Source organism: Anopheles merus, chromosome 2R (assembly GCF_017562075.2).
Source record: "Anopheles merus strain MAF chromosome 2R, AmerM5.1, whole genome shotgun sequence".
NCBI lineage: Eukaryota > Metazoa > Arthropoda > Insecta > Diptera > Culicidae > Anopheles > Anopheles merus.
The window spans coordinates 39,869,361-39,888,011 of NC_054082.1; the positions used below are offsets into that span (position 1 = coordinate 39,869,361).

Genomic DNA, 18,651 nt, shown 5'->3' on the forward strand with positions numbered 1-18,651 from the left:
AAAGTGTCCTGGTGGATCAACAGCATATGAGCCACTGTCAAAACACGGGCAAGCATCAAGCGCTTGCAGCAGGCCAGAAACAGTAAACACAGAACCACCATCGTAGCAATTTTGGCATCATTTGGCTAAAATGGGTGAAATATGTCGTCTTTGCCTGGATTCGCTGCCCAAATGTACCGGAATATCGATACAAAATGACCAATTTAAGGAAGAGTTGAAGGCTGCTTTTCGTTTTGAAGTGAGTACACTGTACGGGAGCTGAACAGCAAAGCACACCAGCGTGTTGGTGAATATTATGTTTGTTTCTCTCGCAACATTGTTTTTGTAGATTGATTATAAATCTAACCTACCGGAGCTTGTGTGTGATCGATGCCGAGATACAGTTGCGCATATACACACCTACATCCAGGAGGTGTGGGCCAACCAGCAGAGTTTGCTCTTAGAGGCTAACACTACTGTCGTACAGCCAGAGGAATATTTGGTCGCGAAGGACGTAAGTGACACAAAGTTGCTTGAAAAGGAAGCACTGCCAACGATGCAGGAACCCAGCGTTGTACAGGATCTGCAGATTGAGTTCGTTCAATCTGATCCGGAACCGATCGGTTTGATTGATGATGATGCTAACGAAAAACGCAACATTGCCAGTAGTGACAACGACGATGATACTCTGCAAGTGAAGGAAAATGAACCGGCGGAAATGGCGGAGCAACCCAGTAGCAAGAAGGCTAAAACATTGGTCTCCGATAAACCGAAAAAGACGCGTGCAAATCGAAAGGAAAACGACAAGATCATCGACGAGTTTTACACCATGGAGTGTGAGATCTGTTCGGCACCTGCAGATAACTTTGGGGCGTTGATAAACCATTACCGTGCGGAGCACGATATGAAGGGCTACGTGCGGTGCTGCGATAAACAGTACTTTAATCGGTCCTACCTGGTGGACCATATTGCATCGCACAAAGGTTTAACGCGGTGCGAGATTTGCGACCGCACTTATAAAACGATGCGCTACCTGAACCAGCACATGAGCGAGAGTCACAGCCAGCGAGAGGCAAAACCATTCAAATGTACCAAATGCCATATGGCCTACTCGAAAGAGCATCTGTTGCGAGCGCACATGCAGATGCACGTGAAAAAACAGTGCCAGTTTTGCCAGAAGATGTTGTCCAATCATTACTCGCTGAAGTTGCACATCTCTCAGGTGCACAGCGGTGACGGTCATCAGATTTGCGCCACGTGCGGCAAACTATTTCGCACTAGTTTTGCCATGGAAAGGCATATCAGGCTCAATCATCAGCCGCAGCTGGTTAACTGGGAGCAGTGTGAGCAGTGCGAGAAATGGTTCGACTGCAAGGAGAATCTAAAGAAGCACGTTCGACTTAGGCACGACGAAAGGGGCCAGTTCCCCTGCGACCAATGTGAGCACGTGAGCGTTAATCGCCGGTCGCTGGTGTTCCACAAAAACCGCATACACAAGGAAAGACAGTTGTTTGACTGCAAGCACTGTGGCAAACAGTTGTTGTCGAAGCTTGGCCTGCGCGAACACTTGGCTACGCATTCGAATGTTCCGCTCTACTCGTGCGAGTTCTGTGACGTGACCTTCAACTCGAGTGCCAACAAATATAAGCATTACAAGAGCAAGCACAACAAAGAGTGGCAAGATCAGAAACACCAAAAACTGTTGGAAAAAATGTCTGCTGCCCCAGTAAACATTGAACAATTGTAAATTGACGAACAACTCTCCCTTCACTCCAGCTACTCGATGCATTAATGTTTCGTTCAGGGCTGGTCGGGGTCGATCCAGCACGCTGGTCAAGTAAGAATATGTGTCTGTTTGACTAGCTTTCTATTTGAAGGACTTAAAACCGCAAACAAGGGATGTATTCATTCCATATGACGTCTGCACCACGAGACGAGGTCATGATGCTCGGTTATGCTACAACGTATGCAATATCTTAACGCAAGGTTAGGATCACAACGAATGCTTCGACATAATTGTACAATTGAAACTGTAGGATTAGAAAATATTGAATATTTTAACAGATTGATGGAAAAATAAACGTTCAAGACTTTTATTGTAGTTTCCAAGATTCAAGCTACTAAAAGCCGAAAGCTCTTCAGATCAAGATTTGAAACTGATTCGTTATTGTGAAAATAAAGGATAACGGAAGAAGGTTTTCCCATGCTACGTGCTGCTTGCTGGGGATTAAATGGTCATTTAGCTATTTCATTATTTCCAGGATGCCCACGACCGAATCGAATTGATGAATATTAAAGGTAGGAGTGTCTATTACCCTTCAAGCGTCCAGGAAAGGCAATTGAATTAGTTTTTTTTATACGATCAGTTAAATAATTTATTTTCAGGCCACAGATAGTCCATCTTCGGATTTACACGCCTGCAGTAGTCAACGTGGACAATAAGTTTTTTTTCCAATGTAATAAACTATTAGCAAATGAAACTGCACCTTTAAATTATATTTGTCTTCCATGCGACTTGTCGCGGAAGTGAGCGAATTAACTTATATTGCCGAAGAACTGACAGCACTGGATACAGCTGTCAAATCCTGTGCTGCCTGCTCGGAAAACTACGTTGTTTGTGATCACACCGAAACACGTGCGTTTTCTGTGTTCGTGCAACTGAAAGTTATTGGAAAAAATAAACAAGTTAAACATGGTTTACGTTGAACCGGCACTCCCGCGCGGGCCCAGTCGGCCAGTCGTTAAACATAATCGAGTGAAAAAGCACAAAACACCCAAAAGCGTAAGTGTGAAACTCCGCGGACCGCAGAGTCACCGGTCCAAACTTGGCCAAATAAATGAGTTTTTTTTCTTCTACTTACTAGCATTTTGGAGCCAAAAGCTTACCGGCTGAGCAAAAAGCGCAGCGGTTGCGCCCCAAGGAGCGATGGCAAGCGATGCAAAGCGAAAAGGAAATGGAGGAAGAGCAGCTTCAGCAGTGCTTCAAAGCATCGAACCTGGTGTTTGGCAAAGTGCGTGCCGGCATGCTCCTGCTGGGCTGCGTGAAGCAAATCCGTGCAACGGAGCTGCTGATTTCGCTGCCCGGTCGTTTAAATGGCATTGTGCAGATAACGAACATTTCGGAGGCCTACTCGAAACGGCTGGAGTACATGTACAACACCCGATCGACCGATTGTCCCACGCTGGGCGATTTGTACACCGTTGGCGATCTGGTGTACATGAAGGTGCTTCGAAAGGTGAAGGACCGCCGACAGATTTACCTCACGCTAGATCCAACCAAACTGCACAGCGACTTTAAACCAGCGCAACTCGTCGAGGGGCTAGTGCTGGCGGCCACAATTACCGTCAAGGAGGACCACGGCTACACGATGGACATCGGCGTGCGCAACGTGCGCGCCTTTCTGCCGCAAGAACATCTGAACGGAAACCCGGACGATGAGGGTCGCAATCTGTTCTGCTCAATCCACTCGGTGACCCCGTCCGGCTCGGGAGCGGTCGTAGTGCTGAAAGCATTCCGTCCCAACGAACCACGTGTGCTGAATGTGGAGGAGCTTGCCGTGGAGACGATCGTGCCCGGCTGCCAGCTCACGTTTACCGTTGGCGAACCGGTCGAGTACGGGTTGCGCGGTATGTTGTTTGAAGATTCGATCACTGCGTACGTTAACCGGAACATGCTTACCAAGGTGACGAGCAATCCGGAGAAGTACAGCATGTTTAAAACACTGCCCGCCACGCTGCTGTACGTGATGCCGGTCACCAACGAGGTGTTTGTTTCCCTGCGACCGTATCCCAACAATCGGGCAGACTGTTACCAAGTGCATAAGGTGGGTAGCATTATAGAGAACGCACGAGTAAAATGTACGGACGGTGGCGGAGTGTGGCTGGAATTCGACAACAAATGTCGCGCGCTGCTTCCGATAGGTATTATAAGGAAGACGGCTGAAGCTGCGGCGAAAGGTAATGTCGACGAGAGCGTCATGCTGAGCAACTTTCAAGTAGGTACCACCCATAGGGTCGGTGTGGTGTACTTTGATCCGCTCGAGAACACCTACATTGTCAGCAACAGCCCTGACCACGCGGAAACGATGATACAGGATTCGTTCGATGTCGAAATCGGCAAGACGTACAAATGCCGCGTATTGCAGCTGCTCAGCACGGGAGCTCTGGTGGGGGTTGGTCGTGCCACTGGAATCGTCAAGTACGAATTCTTTAATCGCGACAGTAACCTTAAAGTGCGCGATGTCGTCCCAATGCGTGCAGTGTGCCGTGCGCTGGAAAATGACTTCCTCATGTTTACCAATCAACCGATGCTGCTGAATGAAAAAGCATCCATTCTGATGCACTGGAGCCAGCTGGATAGAAACCGCAAGGATCAGAAATTTGTCGGTGCTGTTTCGCAAATAAGGAAATCGTATGTGTGGGTACGGTTCTTCAACAACCTATCCGGTAGAATAGATACATCCCTTACCGTTGCTGGACAGGACGAGGCCGAGGTAGCTAAGCTGCGCCAGGGCTCGATAAGGCTGTTTACCGTGCTCGATTTCAACGAGGATGCGAACATAATCGATTTGGCGTTGAAACAAACCGATCAGCCAGTACGCACCGCTCAGCTGGCGCGTGTTACCGTTAGCTACGTCCACGCTACCGGTGCCGAGGTGCTGACAGAGAACGGCGAGCAGGGAACGATCCCCGCCGAATGTTTCTCCGAGTTTGGCGAGCACAACTCGCTGTACATGCGTTTGTTGCGCGGAGGAGAAACGCTAACCGCAGTGAAGACCAACCCGGAGACGTACAGCGCACGTTTAACGCAGTACTATCAGGAAAATCCCATTGCCCTGCAGTCCGTGCGCGCGGGCATGGTATTGAAGGGGAGCTGTGTCACGGTGAACGGTAAACCTTATGTTACTCCGCTGCTAAGCGATTTCCACGGGCGATTTCCAGTGCACATCCCTCCGAAATGCCACAAGATTGAGGATGGAAGCATCATTAAGCTTCGTGTGGCGCATCTTAACCCGACTCCCACTAAAGGTCCGGCTATGAAGGTGGAAACGGAGATGGCTGAAGTGTGCGAAGACATCTTTACCGAGATCGGTTCCTTCATGGGCGAATACCTGCAGGATGTAAACCGCTTAATTGAAAGGTTCCGAGAGCTGGACCATACCTTTGCGCACTACTCCATCGGGGATCCGGTCGAGTGTGTCATCGAGAGCACCGTTGCCGAGTGCAACAAAATGGCCGTGGAGGTGCAGGCGGTCGGCAAGCGGGCTAAATATCCGACGAAAGGCATCGTCACTACGGTGCTGCCGAAGCGGCCCGCCTCGTCCTACAAGGTCGGGCAACAGGTGCCCGGTCGGGTCGTGTGGATCGACGTGGAACGAAAGCTGGTGCACGTCTGCGTGGACGAACCGTTGTTCCCGCGCATCGTACTCCAGCAGGAAGACGAAGAAGAACCGGACATGGACGTACAGCGCCAGTGCTGGGTACTGTTTAGCAACCACTACGTGAACGTTTGCTGCGTACAATCCGATCCACCGTGTCCCTTGGTAATAGTGCCGGTAAAGCATCATTACAACGATTTCGTTGGCAACATACTGTCCACAAACACTGTCGAAGCACAGTTCGTGAAATCGCTTGGTTCGATGATTTTGGCATTGGAAACAACGTCCTACAGTGCGTACAATACAAATGATAAAACCATTGGTGGGAAAGTTGGGAAGCTGGCAAAGGGTAAAAAACCTCAAAAACAGTTCGACATGAAGCAGAAAATGATCCACGCAATGTCAAAACAGAAGCAATTTAAGCACATAATCGCCAGCGAAGCAAAACAAAAAACACTGAAGAAAAAAGAATCTACCGTGGATGCCCCGAAAATCAAGCAGAAGAAAGCGGCATCTAACCAAATGCCGACTAAAAAGGGCAAGAAGCGGCAGCAAGAGCAGCAGAAAGATCAACAGCAGCAGCAGCAGCAGCAGCAGCAGCAGAAAAAGCAGAAAAAGTCCAAACTAAAGAAAAAAACAACAGACAAAGGATTTACTATCGATCAGCTGGACGGGTGTTCCGATATCTACTTCCATCAGCTAGATGGTACGGAAGACACCCAGACAACCGGAAAGAAGGCGGTAAAGCGTCGAAACCAGGAGTCTACGACAGCCCACGGCAAGGGGCTGCCTGGTGCGACCAACTTCTGGGACACTACGCTCGTTTTCAAACGTGCCCAATCGGACTCGAGTGACGATGACGACAGCGATGCCGAGGACCAGGCCGAAACGGTACCGAAAAAGCGTGCAACAGCATCCGAACGGTTCGAGGCGATGAAGCAGGAGGAGGCGCGGCTGCGCAAGATCGAGGAAGAGCTGGCCGATCCATCGCTCGATCCACACACGCCCGACCAGTTCGATCGGTTGGTGCTGGCCCAGCCGAACAACAGCATGCTGTGGATCCGCTACATGGCGTTCCACATGGAGTCGGCCGAGCTGGACAAGGCACGGGCGGTCGGCCGGAAGGCGCTGAAGGCGATCCACTTCCGCGAGAACGCCGAACGGTTGAACGTTTGGATTGCGCTGCTGAATTTGGAACTTCGCTACGAAACGATCGACAGCTTCAAGGAGGTGCTGCAGGAAGCGATCCAGTACAATGACGCGTTCAAGGTGTACACGCGCGCGCTGGACATCCTGATCGACTGTCAGAAGCACGAGGAGGTGCAAAAGATACTGGAGCAGTTGCTGAAAAAGTTTCGCAAGCAGAACGACATGTGGTACCTGGTGGCCGACGCGTGGTACCGTATCGGGCAGGGCAGCAAGGTGAAGCCGCTTCTCAGCCAGGCATTGAAATCGTTGTCAACCAGGGATCGTAAGTGTCGTAGGCGTTAGTAATTGTTATTAGTTTGTTTGCATCTTTTTAACGGGGTTTCCTTTTCTTCTTCGCTCTCTCTCTCTCACACAGACATTCCTTTGATCCTGAAGTTTGCTTTCCTGCACAATCGCAACGAGAACCGGGACGAGGCGCACCTACTGTTTGAGCAAATTCTAACCTCATACCCGAAGCGCACTGACATTTGGTCCCAGTACGTCGACATGCTGGTGAAGGACAATTTGGTGGAAAACGCACGGCAAATTCTGGAGCGGGCGATTATGCAGCGGCTGCCGATGAAGAACATGAAAACGCTCTACACCAAGTTCGTCAACTTTGAAGAGAAGCACGGCGATCGGGAAAGTGTTCGGCGTGTGAAACATTTGGCCGCCGAGTACGTGCAGGCGCAGCTGAACAGTGCTGGTGTGAAGTAATTGGTAAGAGCAGTACAACCGGAGCTTTCTTTCTTTTCTTTTGTAGATTTATTACGTGTATGCACTAATAACATTTGCAAATTCAAATATGTCGAAATAAATGCGATTTATATGTACCACTTATACATATATTCAAAGGATCGAATGGTTAATGTATATTTATCGTGTAGCTATTTATCTTCCACATTTCTACATTACATTTACAAAAAGCCTAGACAGCTTATATAGGCCACCATATGACTGTGCAGGTTGTTAAACCAAAGAAGCTGTCCGAATACATCCGGAAACCCACTTCCCCGATATACAAGGGTTTACAGGTGTTCTCATAGTTGTGGAACACTTCCTTGACTCTTTCTTATAGGAAGTGAACCTCATACGATGGGAGTTAGACTCTATGGCATCCTTGGACATGCTCCTTGGAAATTTGCTATTGGATTTGTACAAAAACGGGTCCAATTCCCACCGCATAATTGTTCATTTCCGTAAGAAAGAAACAATAAATTGTACAACCTGCGTGGTATCATACACTTGCCCTTACTTTTCAGTAAATGCTCATTATCAAAGCGGACCAAAAAACACTTGAATATGAACAACTTAACATCACCATTACGAGCAAAATGCTCACATAGCGCAAACATTTCACAGTTAGTTAACCACGTGGGTACGGTAAGTTCCGGATGAGCATGGATAAGCCGTTCATAATACAACTCTCTGCCAAATAGCAGCAGATTCGATGACGCCCGCTAGCGTGTTTACCAATTTGCATACCGCGAGAAAACAGAGCCCCTTACGTTGGGGGGAAACATTTGGCAAACATATTTATAGAAACCGCTACTCACCGAGAGTGCTGTGAAGTTCGGTGGTTAATTCATTTGCTGAGGCAAGCAGGTGGTGCGAGGAACGACCAACGGAAAAAACAACAATTCCCGCGTTACTCTGAGAACATACCACGAGCGCTGTTCCGATAGAAATTCCGTGCGAATCTCTGGTTTTTTTGTACTCTCCGAATTCACAGTTGGTATAGAGTTGGATAATTGAGAGAAATTTACACTGAAGACGATTATGGCCACTTAAAGGGCCACTGTGTGTTGTGTTGATTGTGTTGAAAAGGTGAGTGGGCTCAAACACTACCGTGATTCTGTTTCTGCTGAATTAAACTCATTAAGTCGTCTCATGAAATACCAGACACGCGGTAAAAGAGATAAATTTAAATTTAACGTACATGACCGTCCTTTACCACTGTACCGACGTACAGTGCGCCGGGTATGGTACGCTAGAGACCCCGTTATTTCGTTCTCTCACTACTTCTCTCTTTATCATTTTCGCTCTCTCATTCTCTCTCCCTCTCTTTTTCTCTCTCTCTCTCTCTCTTTCTCTCTCTCTCTCTCTCTCTCTATTTCTCTCTCTCTCTCTCTCTTGCGGGTATTTTTCGCGCCCACCCTATTACTATTGTTTGGCCATTTTTGCACGCTAGAAAAATGTTATGTGTTCGCTACGCACTCGGCCGTCGGCAGTGTTAGAACGGTGTTAGTAGATCCCCGTAGCACAGTGCATGGCGTGTGCATTAATTAATGAAATGACCGATAACAAGTAGTGGCCGTTTTGCTTTACGCTTTGAGATTTGGGCGGAAGGTGGAACAGCAACATTTCCATAAACGCGACTGATTCGTACGAGGAACGGAATGTTTCATGTGCAGCATGTGCTGGATTGAAGTCCAAAGGTACGAGCAGCAAAAGAAAACAAAAGATTGTGTGTGTATTACACTTGAGGGTAAACAAATGTAGTCCTAGCGTAGTGTAAAAGTGCATGTGTCTGTAAATTGTAAAAGGTTCCTGTGTCCCGTGGTAGTGTTTGTCTCCATAACAGACGAATGTGGTTTCCAGCACTCGAAATCCTCCCACTCGCGCAAAACCAGATGTGCACAAATTCGTTCTCCTCAAGGACGCAGTAAAACCTCCGCCATTCGACCGTGTGCATGTTTAGTCAAGTTTAGTTGGTTGAACCTCTCCGCATACTATCTCGATTGCTAGTTCTTGCAACTACGTTCTTGTGAATTCGTTTCAACCCCGATGCCCTTATGTAATGTTGTTTCTGCACTGTGGTTACTAGGAACGATACGGCCGAATGTATCCCCCTCAGAAACCCATCACAGCAATCGTGGTTACACTACCACAGGCACACACAGCCCCCATGCTAACACGGCGGTGAGAAGGATATCGATTTTCATCACCACCATTCACTCCTTACGAGGCACTGTGCGAACGAACAAGCAAACCCGAAGAACCTGGACACAGCGCTGCATCGCAAACGCTGTACACCGCCGCCGGCCTCTGAAAAGGACTCTACACGGTATCACCCTTCCTATAGCGACAGCGGTTATAAAATTGCTCATTAAAATGGGATAAAACAGGTACTAGTGCAAAAGGACCCTTCCCGGGACAGTGTGTTAAGGGCAGGGGTTGTTCCGCTCGTTCCACTTTTGTGTAATGAAAGAGGGACACATCATCTGTTGTATGGTGTGTATTGCATAAAGATTAACCCGTGTGCTGGTGTGGTTTTTGTGTTTCGGCAACAATTGAACACATAAACCGAATGACGTGTATGCAGCTTCTCAAAAGAGTGTACAGTACGTGTGTGTATTGTTGGTGTGTGATTTCGTTGTGCTGGCAGTGTGCCATGCGTGTGGAATGATACAGCAAATAAACCGGCTAGAACCATCATCAGCTGGTGGTAGAGCACCGTAGTAGCGCAGGGAGTCGTCGAGGCCGGTATTCTCAGGCTCGGTAGGAGCAACAAATTGGCACCTTCTGTCTGTGTGTGCGTTTTGATTTTAGCTTATACGGAAACACGGCTCGTTTGGTAGTGTTGTCTTTTTCCATCGCTGTGGGAGAAGTAAATTCCAGCTCGAGCTAAAAGTCAGGTTTTGAACCATTTTTGGATAATTTATTTGCTGCTGCATGGGGTTAACGGATGTTTGCACTGTGCTGAAAGCATTGGAGTGAAGTTCTATGTTTAGACGCAGTAAGTGTGCGTGTCGACGGAATAAGAAGTAAGCAAATGCAAACGTTATACGTAATAAAACTGCACACCCGCAGCGATCTCGCGTTCCAAAATACCTCCCGAGCGGCCGACCTGCTGCTACCACCTTCTCGAGCGATTGTCAACCCGCATGTGGGGAGTTTACAGCCCAGAACAAAACGGGAACATGTGTGTAAAACGCTTCTGAAAACTAGTTTTATCTTGTCTGGCATTGTTCATGTATTTTTGCTATAATAATTTGCTGTTACAGTATGCGCCAGAACCAATTCTAGCTGATAAGCGAACACGACCACCCCATTCTCCATTGTTTCATTTTTACATTGCCCGCACATACAGATACAACTATCCTCGGACCGTGGTCTCCTGATGATTGTCACTTTCATTCCATTATTGGCTAAACAAAAACACCAGCAAATCAATTTAAAAATGATGTCTTGCGTAGCGTGTCGTGCCGTGCGATGGCAGCAGCGTTCGCAATTGGTGGAAATTAAATTGTCGATAAAATAGAATCATTGATGCAACTCACGATAAACGGACCACTATTGCCTACATGCCGCAAAAAACGCCGGCATCAATTATTTCATACCACTGTCTCCGCTTCTTCAGTACGACGCCGCGCAGCGCAACACGGCAGCGGATAATAGTCAAAAAGAGCGCGAGCGCGCGTTTTCATCTGATCGTTGGGAGCACGTGATCGGCACGCAGTAGTAGTAGTAGTGGCAGTAGATGTATTATGCGGACAGGAGTTTGGCGCGGCAGCTAATGAGATTGACCATGAACAGCTTAACCTGGCGCATCATATAATTCGTTATGCAAATGTGCGTACGCGCTTCGACTGACTAGCTAGCGCAATGCTTATCTCTGGGCAAACAAAATGCGCGACACATTAATGTACTATCCTATACTGTACTAGCACAACGTGGCGCAGCTAATAACGCCAGTGCAATTATTAAGAACCATCCGTATTATGGGTCTAAACTTCAAAGCAAACCGAATCTGCAAACGCAACTTCCGAAACCGAAGGACGAAGCAACGCAATTATATTCGCCTTTGAAGGGGAAAAAGTACCGCGATCTTAAGGGTCCAGTTAGTGTTCTAGTGAAAGTTAACGAGACATATTTTTTTATACCATACAGTGGCCGGCAAAATAAAGTGGCCACTACTTACATTTTTACATTTTTCTAATTTTTTTTCGTTAAAAGTGAAGCTATCTTTGTGTTATATTTTTTTAAACAATCTTCATTCTTTGCTCTTAAATGTGCAATCAAAATTTATTGAAAAAATCAAAGGTTTACCAGTACCAAAAATATTTTTAAAAAAATTAGTCCAAATCACACTGACAAAAAAAAGTGCCCACTATGCAAATCGATCAAACTTATCGTTTTTATCGTTTTGTTTTGACAGATTTTTTGTTGACATGAGGTGTTTAGGCAAGCGACCGGTTGCATGCATTAGCATTTGGCATTGAAGTGGATTCGTACTTTAATTTTGGACAATTTGGCTCAGTTGCACAAAATGGAAAACAACACAAAACAAATTCCTCTGGCTGTCCGAAAATTAGTTGTTCGCGATGTTCAGAACGGGGAATCACATCGAGCTGTTGCTGGCAAGTATAGCATCAGCAAATCAGCAGTTGGAAAAATCTTTAAAAAATATAGTACGTTAGGTTCAGTGGTAGATCGCCCAGGCCGAGGTAGGAAGAGAATAACAGATAGCAAAACAGACACCAGGATCGTGCGCGAAGTGAAGAAAAACCCTAAAGTAACAGTCCTTGAAATCAAAAATACACTTCAGTTAAATATATCCGATCGAACGATTCGCCGTAGCATCATAGAACAGGGGTACAATAGCAAATTAGCCAAGAAAAGACCCTTCATCAGTAAGGCTAACAAATCAAAACGGCTCAAATTTGCTCAAGAGCATGCGGATAAGCCGCTCGAGTTTTGGAAAACTGTTCTTTGGACAGATGAGTCTAAATTTGAACTGTTTAACCGAAAACGGCGGTCCCATGTGTGGTGTAAACCAGGTGAGGAGCTTCAAGAGCGCAACATCCAAGGAACGGTGAAACATGGAGGGGGCAATGTTATGGTTTGGGGGTGTTTTTCTTAGGGAGGGGTAGGAAGCCTGGTGCGAATCAACGGCATTATGACAGCTGATACTTATATTACCATCCTACAAGAAAATTTAGAGGTATCTCTAATAAAAACAGGTCTAGAAAATAAATTTGTGTTTCAGCAAGATAACGACCCCAAACATACCGCGAAGAAAACAAAAACTTTTTTCAACTCATGTCGCATAAAACCGCTTGAATGGCCTCCACAAAGTCCTGATCTAAATCCCATCGAGAATTTGTGGGCCATTCTCGATGATAGAGTGAAAAAAACTGGCGTAACTAATAAAGATAAATATTTTGAAGCCCTAGAGAACGCCTGGGAAAATCTTGACCCAAATCATATAGAAAATCTAGTGGAGGGTATGCCAAAGCGCTTGCAGTTAGTCCTAAGATCCAAAGGGGGGCACATAAAATATTAAATAGTTGTTGTTTGTGTTTAATAAATCAATTTGTTGAAAATAATTCATGTGGGCACTTTTTTTTGTCAGTGTGATTTGGACTAATTTTTTTAAAAATATTTTTGGTACTGGTAAACCTTTGATTTTTTCAATAAATTTTGATTGCACATTTAAGAGCAAAGAATGAAGATTGTTTAAAAAAATATAACACAAAGATAGCTTCACTTTTAACGAAAAAAAATTAGAAAAATGTAAAAATGTAAGTAGTGGCCACTTTATTTTGCCGGCCACTGTATATCTTACTGACATAAATATCCATATATCTATACACTAGTGTTGGGTCTCTTATACTAAAAGCTGAAATTTCTTCAGATCTCGATTAACTGCGATAACGACAAATATAGAATGGCAGCGGATGACAATTAGACTTTCTCTTTTAATTAGATTAAATAGAAGCATTGGGCTATTAGATTGGGATTAGGTGTCGCTTTGGGGTATTTGGCTTATACTGAATGCATATGCATTGTTTCATTTCAAAGATACCTGAATCAGACATTTTATTATTATTATACTTCATTCATTGGACAGTAAAGTCCTGATAATTTTTCTTAATTTAACACTTAATTTAGGTTACATATATTAATCACAGACTGGAGTATAGACGTTCGTTAAATGACATTAGTGTTTCATTAATATCAAAGAGTTGGTGGACTTGATTAAAAGCCATGCTCATAGAAGTAATGGGGTCGGATGAGCCATAGGTTGTTCTGCTGCGAACTATATTAAGCAGGGGACGTGGGCGTAGTGGAGCTGTTGGATCATATAATTCAACTCGCTGGAGTGTTGAAGAGCAGTAGAGGTTCCCTGTTAATAAACCTCTAACGAACATTTGTTGTGCTACGCGGCGTCTATCGCTGAGTTTTTGCAGTCCAAGCAAGTTTAGTCGTGTATGAACTCAATGCGGTCTAAAAGGCGCTGAGATGACGGCTACCATACCACACTAGCATATCCCACCACTGACCGTAAAATGCTACAATAGTAAACAGTCTTGACACTAGTTGGATCCCTAAAGTCCTTTACAACTCGCTGGACCAGTCCTAACAGTTGATTACCACGATACATTATTTCTTCTGCATGTTGGTTGAATTCCAGCAGCTGGCACTTTCAATGCGAGTCAATATTATAGTTGTACAAAACGGGTTCACGAGATCTACTGATTGATAGAGCCCGAAGCTATTCGATAGGCTTAAAGTAGTAGTCAGCATGTATTAGCTGACATATGTAAGCATTTAATACGTCGATGTGGAAGACTTTCAACAAACTATCGGTTTGTTTGGACGGATGTTATTTACTTTACATCAACAAAGTTGGTACCATTCCGGCGGCAAGGCAAGCAAGATTTATGTGACTTTAGTATGGTTTGTGAGGCGGTATTTAGTCACTATCCAATTACTGCAACAGTGTTGCTATGAAATCATCCGAGTCCATGCATATGCCCTGCATCGCATGCAAAGAATGCGCAACTACAGCGTTCCTTGCCTGGGTAAGGTCTAGTATTGTCAAACAATCGATTTTGTTTGTTATTCTTATGAAACTGGCCGTAATTCAAGGGAGGTTTGTATGGAGTAGTTTTTTTTTTCAATCGACGGTCTTCAAAGTGTGCTCAAGATATGAATCATATGCCTTTTTTGATCTGTTGTAAAGTTAAGCAGTGTCCCGCACAATTATTGGGCTGATAAAATTTCACCCAAAAGCGAGAATGTTTACACAACTGGCCTCCGGTTTGATAGCACACGCGGAAGTGTGTTGTTCATCTTGCAAGTCTTTTCTGTGAACTTTTTTTTCATTTCTCGTAAGAACGACCTGGTCCTGATGGTAGTATGTCTGTGTTCCACGATAATGCGTTCCTCAGCAATTATTTAAGAGCCATTTTTTAAAAGAGTAACATACGAGAGACCGCATTAATTAGGACCAGTAGTTTGATGACATTAAAAATAAAAAATAAATTCATTTTCTTCACAGAATTATGCTGAATGTTTCACGTGTTTATAGTAAGCGAACGAAACAAATACTTCGTTGAGCGAAGTTTACCCTCGGGATTACGGATTGAGAGGTGCACAAAAACGACAAAAACTCGTCCTGCATCATGTATCAGTGCCGCAAGTTTACGCGAAGGAATCTGCTCTTCCTGCTGACGATTGGTGTGGTGTATCTGCTGCTCGATCACTACTTCAATGGCGAAGACTATGGAGATAACAGGGAAAAACTGTATGTAAAAAAGCTGTACGATGATGAACGTAACATTCGTGTACTAAATGCTTGTGCTGTTCTTCGTTTTTTTTCAGCGTATTGATCGAAGAATCAATCAAATCACTTGCCAATCAGGGAGCTTGCAAGATGCCAAGTTTGCCGGTGGACTCGCCGGAAATGTTGAGTTTTCTCAAGGACGAACCACCGATCGAGTGTGGCAGCGAACTCCAAGACTGGGTTACGTGTGAGGTTCGTGGCGGCCAAGCTCATCGGCTCCATTCATAGTTTGCTAATCGGGTTTATTTTCCATTTTATGCTCTTTTTCTCTCTCTCACACACACACACACACACACACACAACACACACACACACACCACACACACACACACACACACACACACACACACACACACACACACACACACACAACACCACACACACACACACACACACACACACATCTAGAAAGCAGTATGTAATATAAAGCCAGAAGTAATCAAGGAGAAGGGCAAAATCACCTGCGACTATGCGGACATACTGCGGAAAAGCGACTTCAAGCTGTCGTTCGGCGAAACGACGCGCACATCCGGCAGCTACACATTGCAGGCCAGTGACTTTGTGCGCGCCAAGTGTTGGACGGACAGCCGGACGGAACGGTGGCAGGGTTTGCTGATAGGCATCCGGCAGGATGAACAGCTGCGGGCACGGTCCGGCTGGAACAAGGAATCCGCACTGAACGTGCTGATGCTGGGGTTCGATTCGCTCAGCCGCAACGCGTTCCAGCGCAAGCTGCCGAAGGCGTACAAGTACCTCACCAAGTACCTGGCGGCGGACGTGCTGCAGGGGTATAATATCGTGGGCGACGGGACACCGCAAGCGCTGATCCCGCTGCTGACCGGGTTCACCGAGCTGGAACTGCCCGACACACGGCGCCGGATGAAGAACACCGAGTACGTGAACGTGTATCCGCTGATCTGGAAGGAGTACGAGAAGTATGGCTATGTGACTGCGTTCAACGAGGACGTACCGAACATCGGCACGTTCTCCTACCGGTTGAACGGGTTCGACGAGCAGCCGACCGACCATTACATGCGAACGTACTACGTCGCGATCGAGGCGTACCTAAGCTACTACAAACGGTTGTGCATCGGCGCGAAACCACGCCACAAGGTGATGCTCGACTACACCCGCGACTTCATGACCAGCTACCGGCCCAGCACGCCGCGCTTCGTGTTCAGCTTTCATGGCGAACTGTCGCACGATTCGATCAATCTGGTCGGTGTGGCCGACACCGATCTTACCAACTGGCTGGTGGAGCTTAAGAAATCCGGCATCCTGAATAGTACCATTCTGGTGCTGATGTCGGACCATGGGAACCGGTTCGCCGAGGTGCGCAATACGCTGCAGGGCAAGCAGGAGGAACGGCTTCCGTTCTTCAGCTTCACCTTCCCTGACTGGTTCAAGACGCACCACCGGGAGCAGTACGAAAACTTCCGCCAGAATCTGGACCGGCTTGTGACGCCGTTCGATGTGCACGAAACACTGCAAGATATCTTAAGTAAGTGTGGACGTGCAGGCCCAACCTTCTGGAAATTGGTGATTTATGATTGAATGTTTTTTGTTTTGTTTTGTTTCGTAGCACTTCAGACGCTCAAAGCGAAACAGAAGCCAGCTATCTCGCGTGCCATCTCACTGTTCGATGTCATACCCCAGAATCGGTCGTGCGCGGACGCGTACATTGAGCCGCACTGGTGCGCCTGCCTGAACTGGGAGCCGATCAACGATACGACCTCGTCGGAGGAGGTGTTCCGGTCGGCGAAAACGATCGTTGACACCATCAACCACCATACCGAGCGCCATCGGGGCATCTGCGCGCTGCTGACGCTGGACGAAATCCGCTGGGCGGCCCGGTTGCAACCGCACGAGGGGTTGGTGCGCTTCAAGCAGAACCGCGACACGGACGGCTTTCTCGGCGACTTTTCGTCCGATGCGATACGTGCGCCGCACGACATGTACCAGGTGAAGCTCGTGACCAACCCGAGCAAAGCGATCTACGAGGCGAGCGTGCTGCACGACCGGGTCAACAATCGGTTCCGCGTGAAGCTGGGTGACATTTCGCGCATCAACAAGTACGGCGAACAGGCCAACTGTATCTACGAGCGGGATCCGGAGATGCGCAAGTTTTGCTACTGCAAGGAAGATCATTAAGTATTGCGGTGTTGCGTACTGTGAAGCGCATATTTGTTCCCTGAGCATCTCGGAAGTCGTCGAGAATCATAGCTTTTTGGGCGAATAAGTGATCGTGTGTAAAAAAAAACTGAACAAAACAACATGCACACACTTGGCTTACGCCGGTAGACTGTAAAGCCTACCTCTGTTTCAAGCGGACGACAATATGTACTATTACAACACTGTTGCCCTGTTGACTGATCAGTAGTAGATAGTAGTGCAGTGTCGACGCTGTTGCCCCAACTTTGCCGGCAGCTCCTAAAACTCCCTCCCCCCTCCCCTATTGCCCTCATCCCACACGAAACCTCAGCCCCCTTTCAACCCATCCTTCCGGCGTGGGGCAAGATGTGATGCGGCCTCCCTGTAAATACATTTTAGTACATGTGTCCCGGGAAGAATGGTGGCAGCATGCTGTGCGGGCGGTATTATTACACTACTCTACATTCAGTGTTTTTGAAGCATTTAAACTATTATTCGATGGGTCGAATAAATCGATTCCCTGCAATAACCGGCGCCAGTGACCGTCGCGTTGCAGAATGTTAGGATGTTAAGAATCTCTCACCCCCCCCTTCCGCACTACCACGCGTCCTAGGCTTAAACACTGTCAGTAACGCTCGAGAAGCACTGCACTGCGATGGATGCAAAGTACGGAGCGTGATCGACTGAAATGCTCATCCCCATCTTTACCCCTTCCTTCTTTCGTGTGGGTGTGCTAATTTTTGTGCTAAATGCAAGCGTATCAAGCTTAAGGTAAAAATCGTGTGAATCTCGTCATTTGTATTAGTTAGATTAGTTAAATGGATTAAACGGTGAGAATAGCAGCACAGGACGAATCACGTGCACGTGATGGGCAGCAGGTGGATTGTTCAGGACGTCGGAAAGGATTCTCTTTACATTTGTTTAAACACATTACTTATGTGTGTTACCCAAATTCAGGGAGAGGATATTGAATTTTGATGAATGCACACGAAGCACAACAAGCAAGGTCGGCGATATAAGTTAAAAAAGCATTAAGAAAAAGCGTCAAACGCATTAGCTTTGCTATGAATTACAAAATATGCACTCAAACACTGTTTGCAAAACGGTGGTCTCAAACCGCAAAGTTCAGCACCAAAATTAAGCTTTGGTAGCAGGATGTATGATAAGTTTTATTTTTTATTTTTTTGTTTTTCATCGCTATTCCTGTTAAGACGTGGAGCGGGATCGAGAATGAAACGGAATGAAATGAATTACATGCAGCACAAACGTTCTTCTAAATACAATGTGCCGGTTTTGTTTCGAGGAATTATCCGAAAGTAGCTAAATTTCGCACATGTTTGCCGGATTTTCTTTCAAAATACTATGGAACAGGTACGTTTG

General features: G+C 46.4%; 3 protein-coding genes across 6 annotated transcripts; all 3 read left to right on the forward strand.

The window, feature by feature from the left end:
* Positions 1-36: 36 nt before the first annotated feature.
* Positions 37-2,505, forward strand: LOC121588096 (transcription factor grauzone-like). Its single transcript, XM_041905683.1, has 3 exons — positions 37-238; positions 329-2,277; positions 2,365-2,505. Exons 1-2 carry the CDS (start codon positions 131-133, stop codon positions 1,724-1,726), a joined length of 1,506 nt encoding a protein of 501 aa, XP_041761617.1. The 5' UTR covers positions 37-130; the 3' UTR covers positions 1,727-2,277; positions 2,365-2,505.
* Positions 2,506-2,570: 65 nt separating this feature from the next.
* Positions 2,571-7,425, forward strand: LOC121588092 (protein RRP5 homolog). Its single transcript, XM_041905673.1, has 3 exons — positions 2,571-2,761; positions 2,844-6,828; positions 6,922-7,425. The coding sequence occupies exons 1-3, from the start codon at positions 2,672-2,674 to the stop codon at positions 7,260-7,262; spliced, it is 4,416 nt and encodes a 1,471-aa protein (XP_041761607.1). The 5' UTR covers positions 2,571-2,671; the 3' UTR covers positions 7,263-7,425.
* Positions 7,426-8,178: 753 nt separating this feature from the next.
* LOC121588094 lies at positions 8,179-18,549 on the forward strand. Of its 4 annotated transcripts, none has more exons than XM_041905679.1 (5): positions 8,179-8,372; positions 14,836-15,081; positions 15,159-15,312; positions 15,529-16,621; positions 16,703-18,549. In XM_041905679.1, exons 2-5 carry the CDS (start codon positions 14,960-14,962, stop codon positions 17,269-17,271), a joined length of 1,938 nt encoding a protein of 645 aa, XP_041761613.1. In that variant the 5' UTR covers positions 8,179-8,372; positions 14,836-14,959; the 3' UTR covers positions 17,272-18,549. The 4 variants fall into 4 exon arrangements, with proteins under 4 accessions (XP_041761613.1, XP_041761614.1, XP_041761611.1 ...); XM_041905680.1 differs by lacking the exon at positions 8,179-8,372 and adding an exon at positions 8,431-8,454; XM_041905677.1 differs by lacking the exon at positions 8,179-8,372 and adding an exon at positions 8,710-8,983.
* The last annotated feature ends 102 nt before the right edge of the window (positions 18,550-18,651 follow it).

Excerpts from the sequence above, each read along its gene's own strand:
- LOC121588096 (XM_041905683.1), top strand. The coding sequence starts at position 131 with ATGGGTGAAATATGTCGTCTTTGCCTGGATTCGCTGCCCAAATGTACC. Across the intron at positions 239-328 it reads AGGCTGCTTTTCGTTTTGAA|ATTGATTATAAATCTAACCT; the intron begins GTGAGTACACTG and ends TTGTTTTTGTAG.
- LOC121588094 (XM_041905679.1), top strand. The coding sequence starts at position 14,960 with ATGTATCAGTGCCGCAAGTTTACGCGAAGGAATCTGCTCTTCCTGCTG. Across the intron at positions 15,082-15,158 it reads GGAGATAACAGGGAAAAACT|CGTATTGATCGAAGAATCAA; the intron begins GTATGTAAAAAA and ends GTTTTTTTTCAG. Across the intron at positions 15,313-15,528 it reads AAGACTGGGTTACGTGTGAG|AAAGCAGTATGTAATATAAA; the intron begins GTTCGTGGCGGC and ends ACACACATCTAG.
- LOC121588092 (XM_041905673.1), top strand. The coding sequence starts at position 2,672 with ATGGTTTACGTTGAACCGGCACTCCCGCGCGGGCCCAGTCGGCCAGTC. Across the intron at positions 2,762-2,843 it reads AGCACAAAACACCCAAAAGC|CATTTTGGAGCCAAAAGCTT; the intron begins GTAAGTGTGAAA and ends TCTACTTACTAG. Across the intron at positions 6,829-6,921 it reads ATCGTTGTCAACCAGGGATC|ACATTCCTTTGATCCTGAAG; the intron begins GTAAGTGTCGTA and ends TCTCTCACACAG.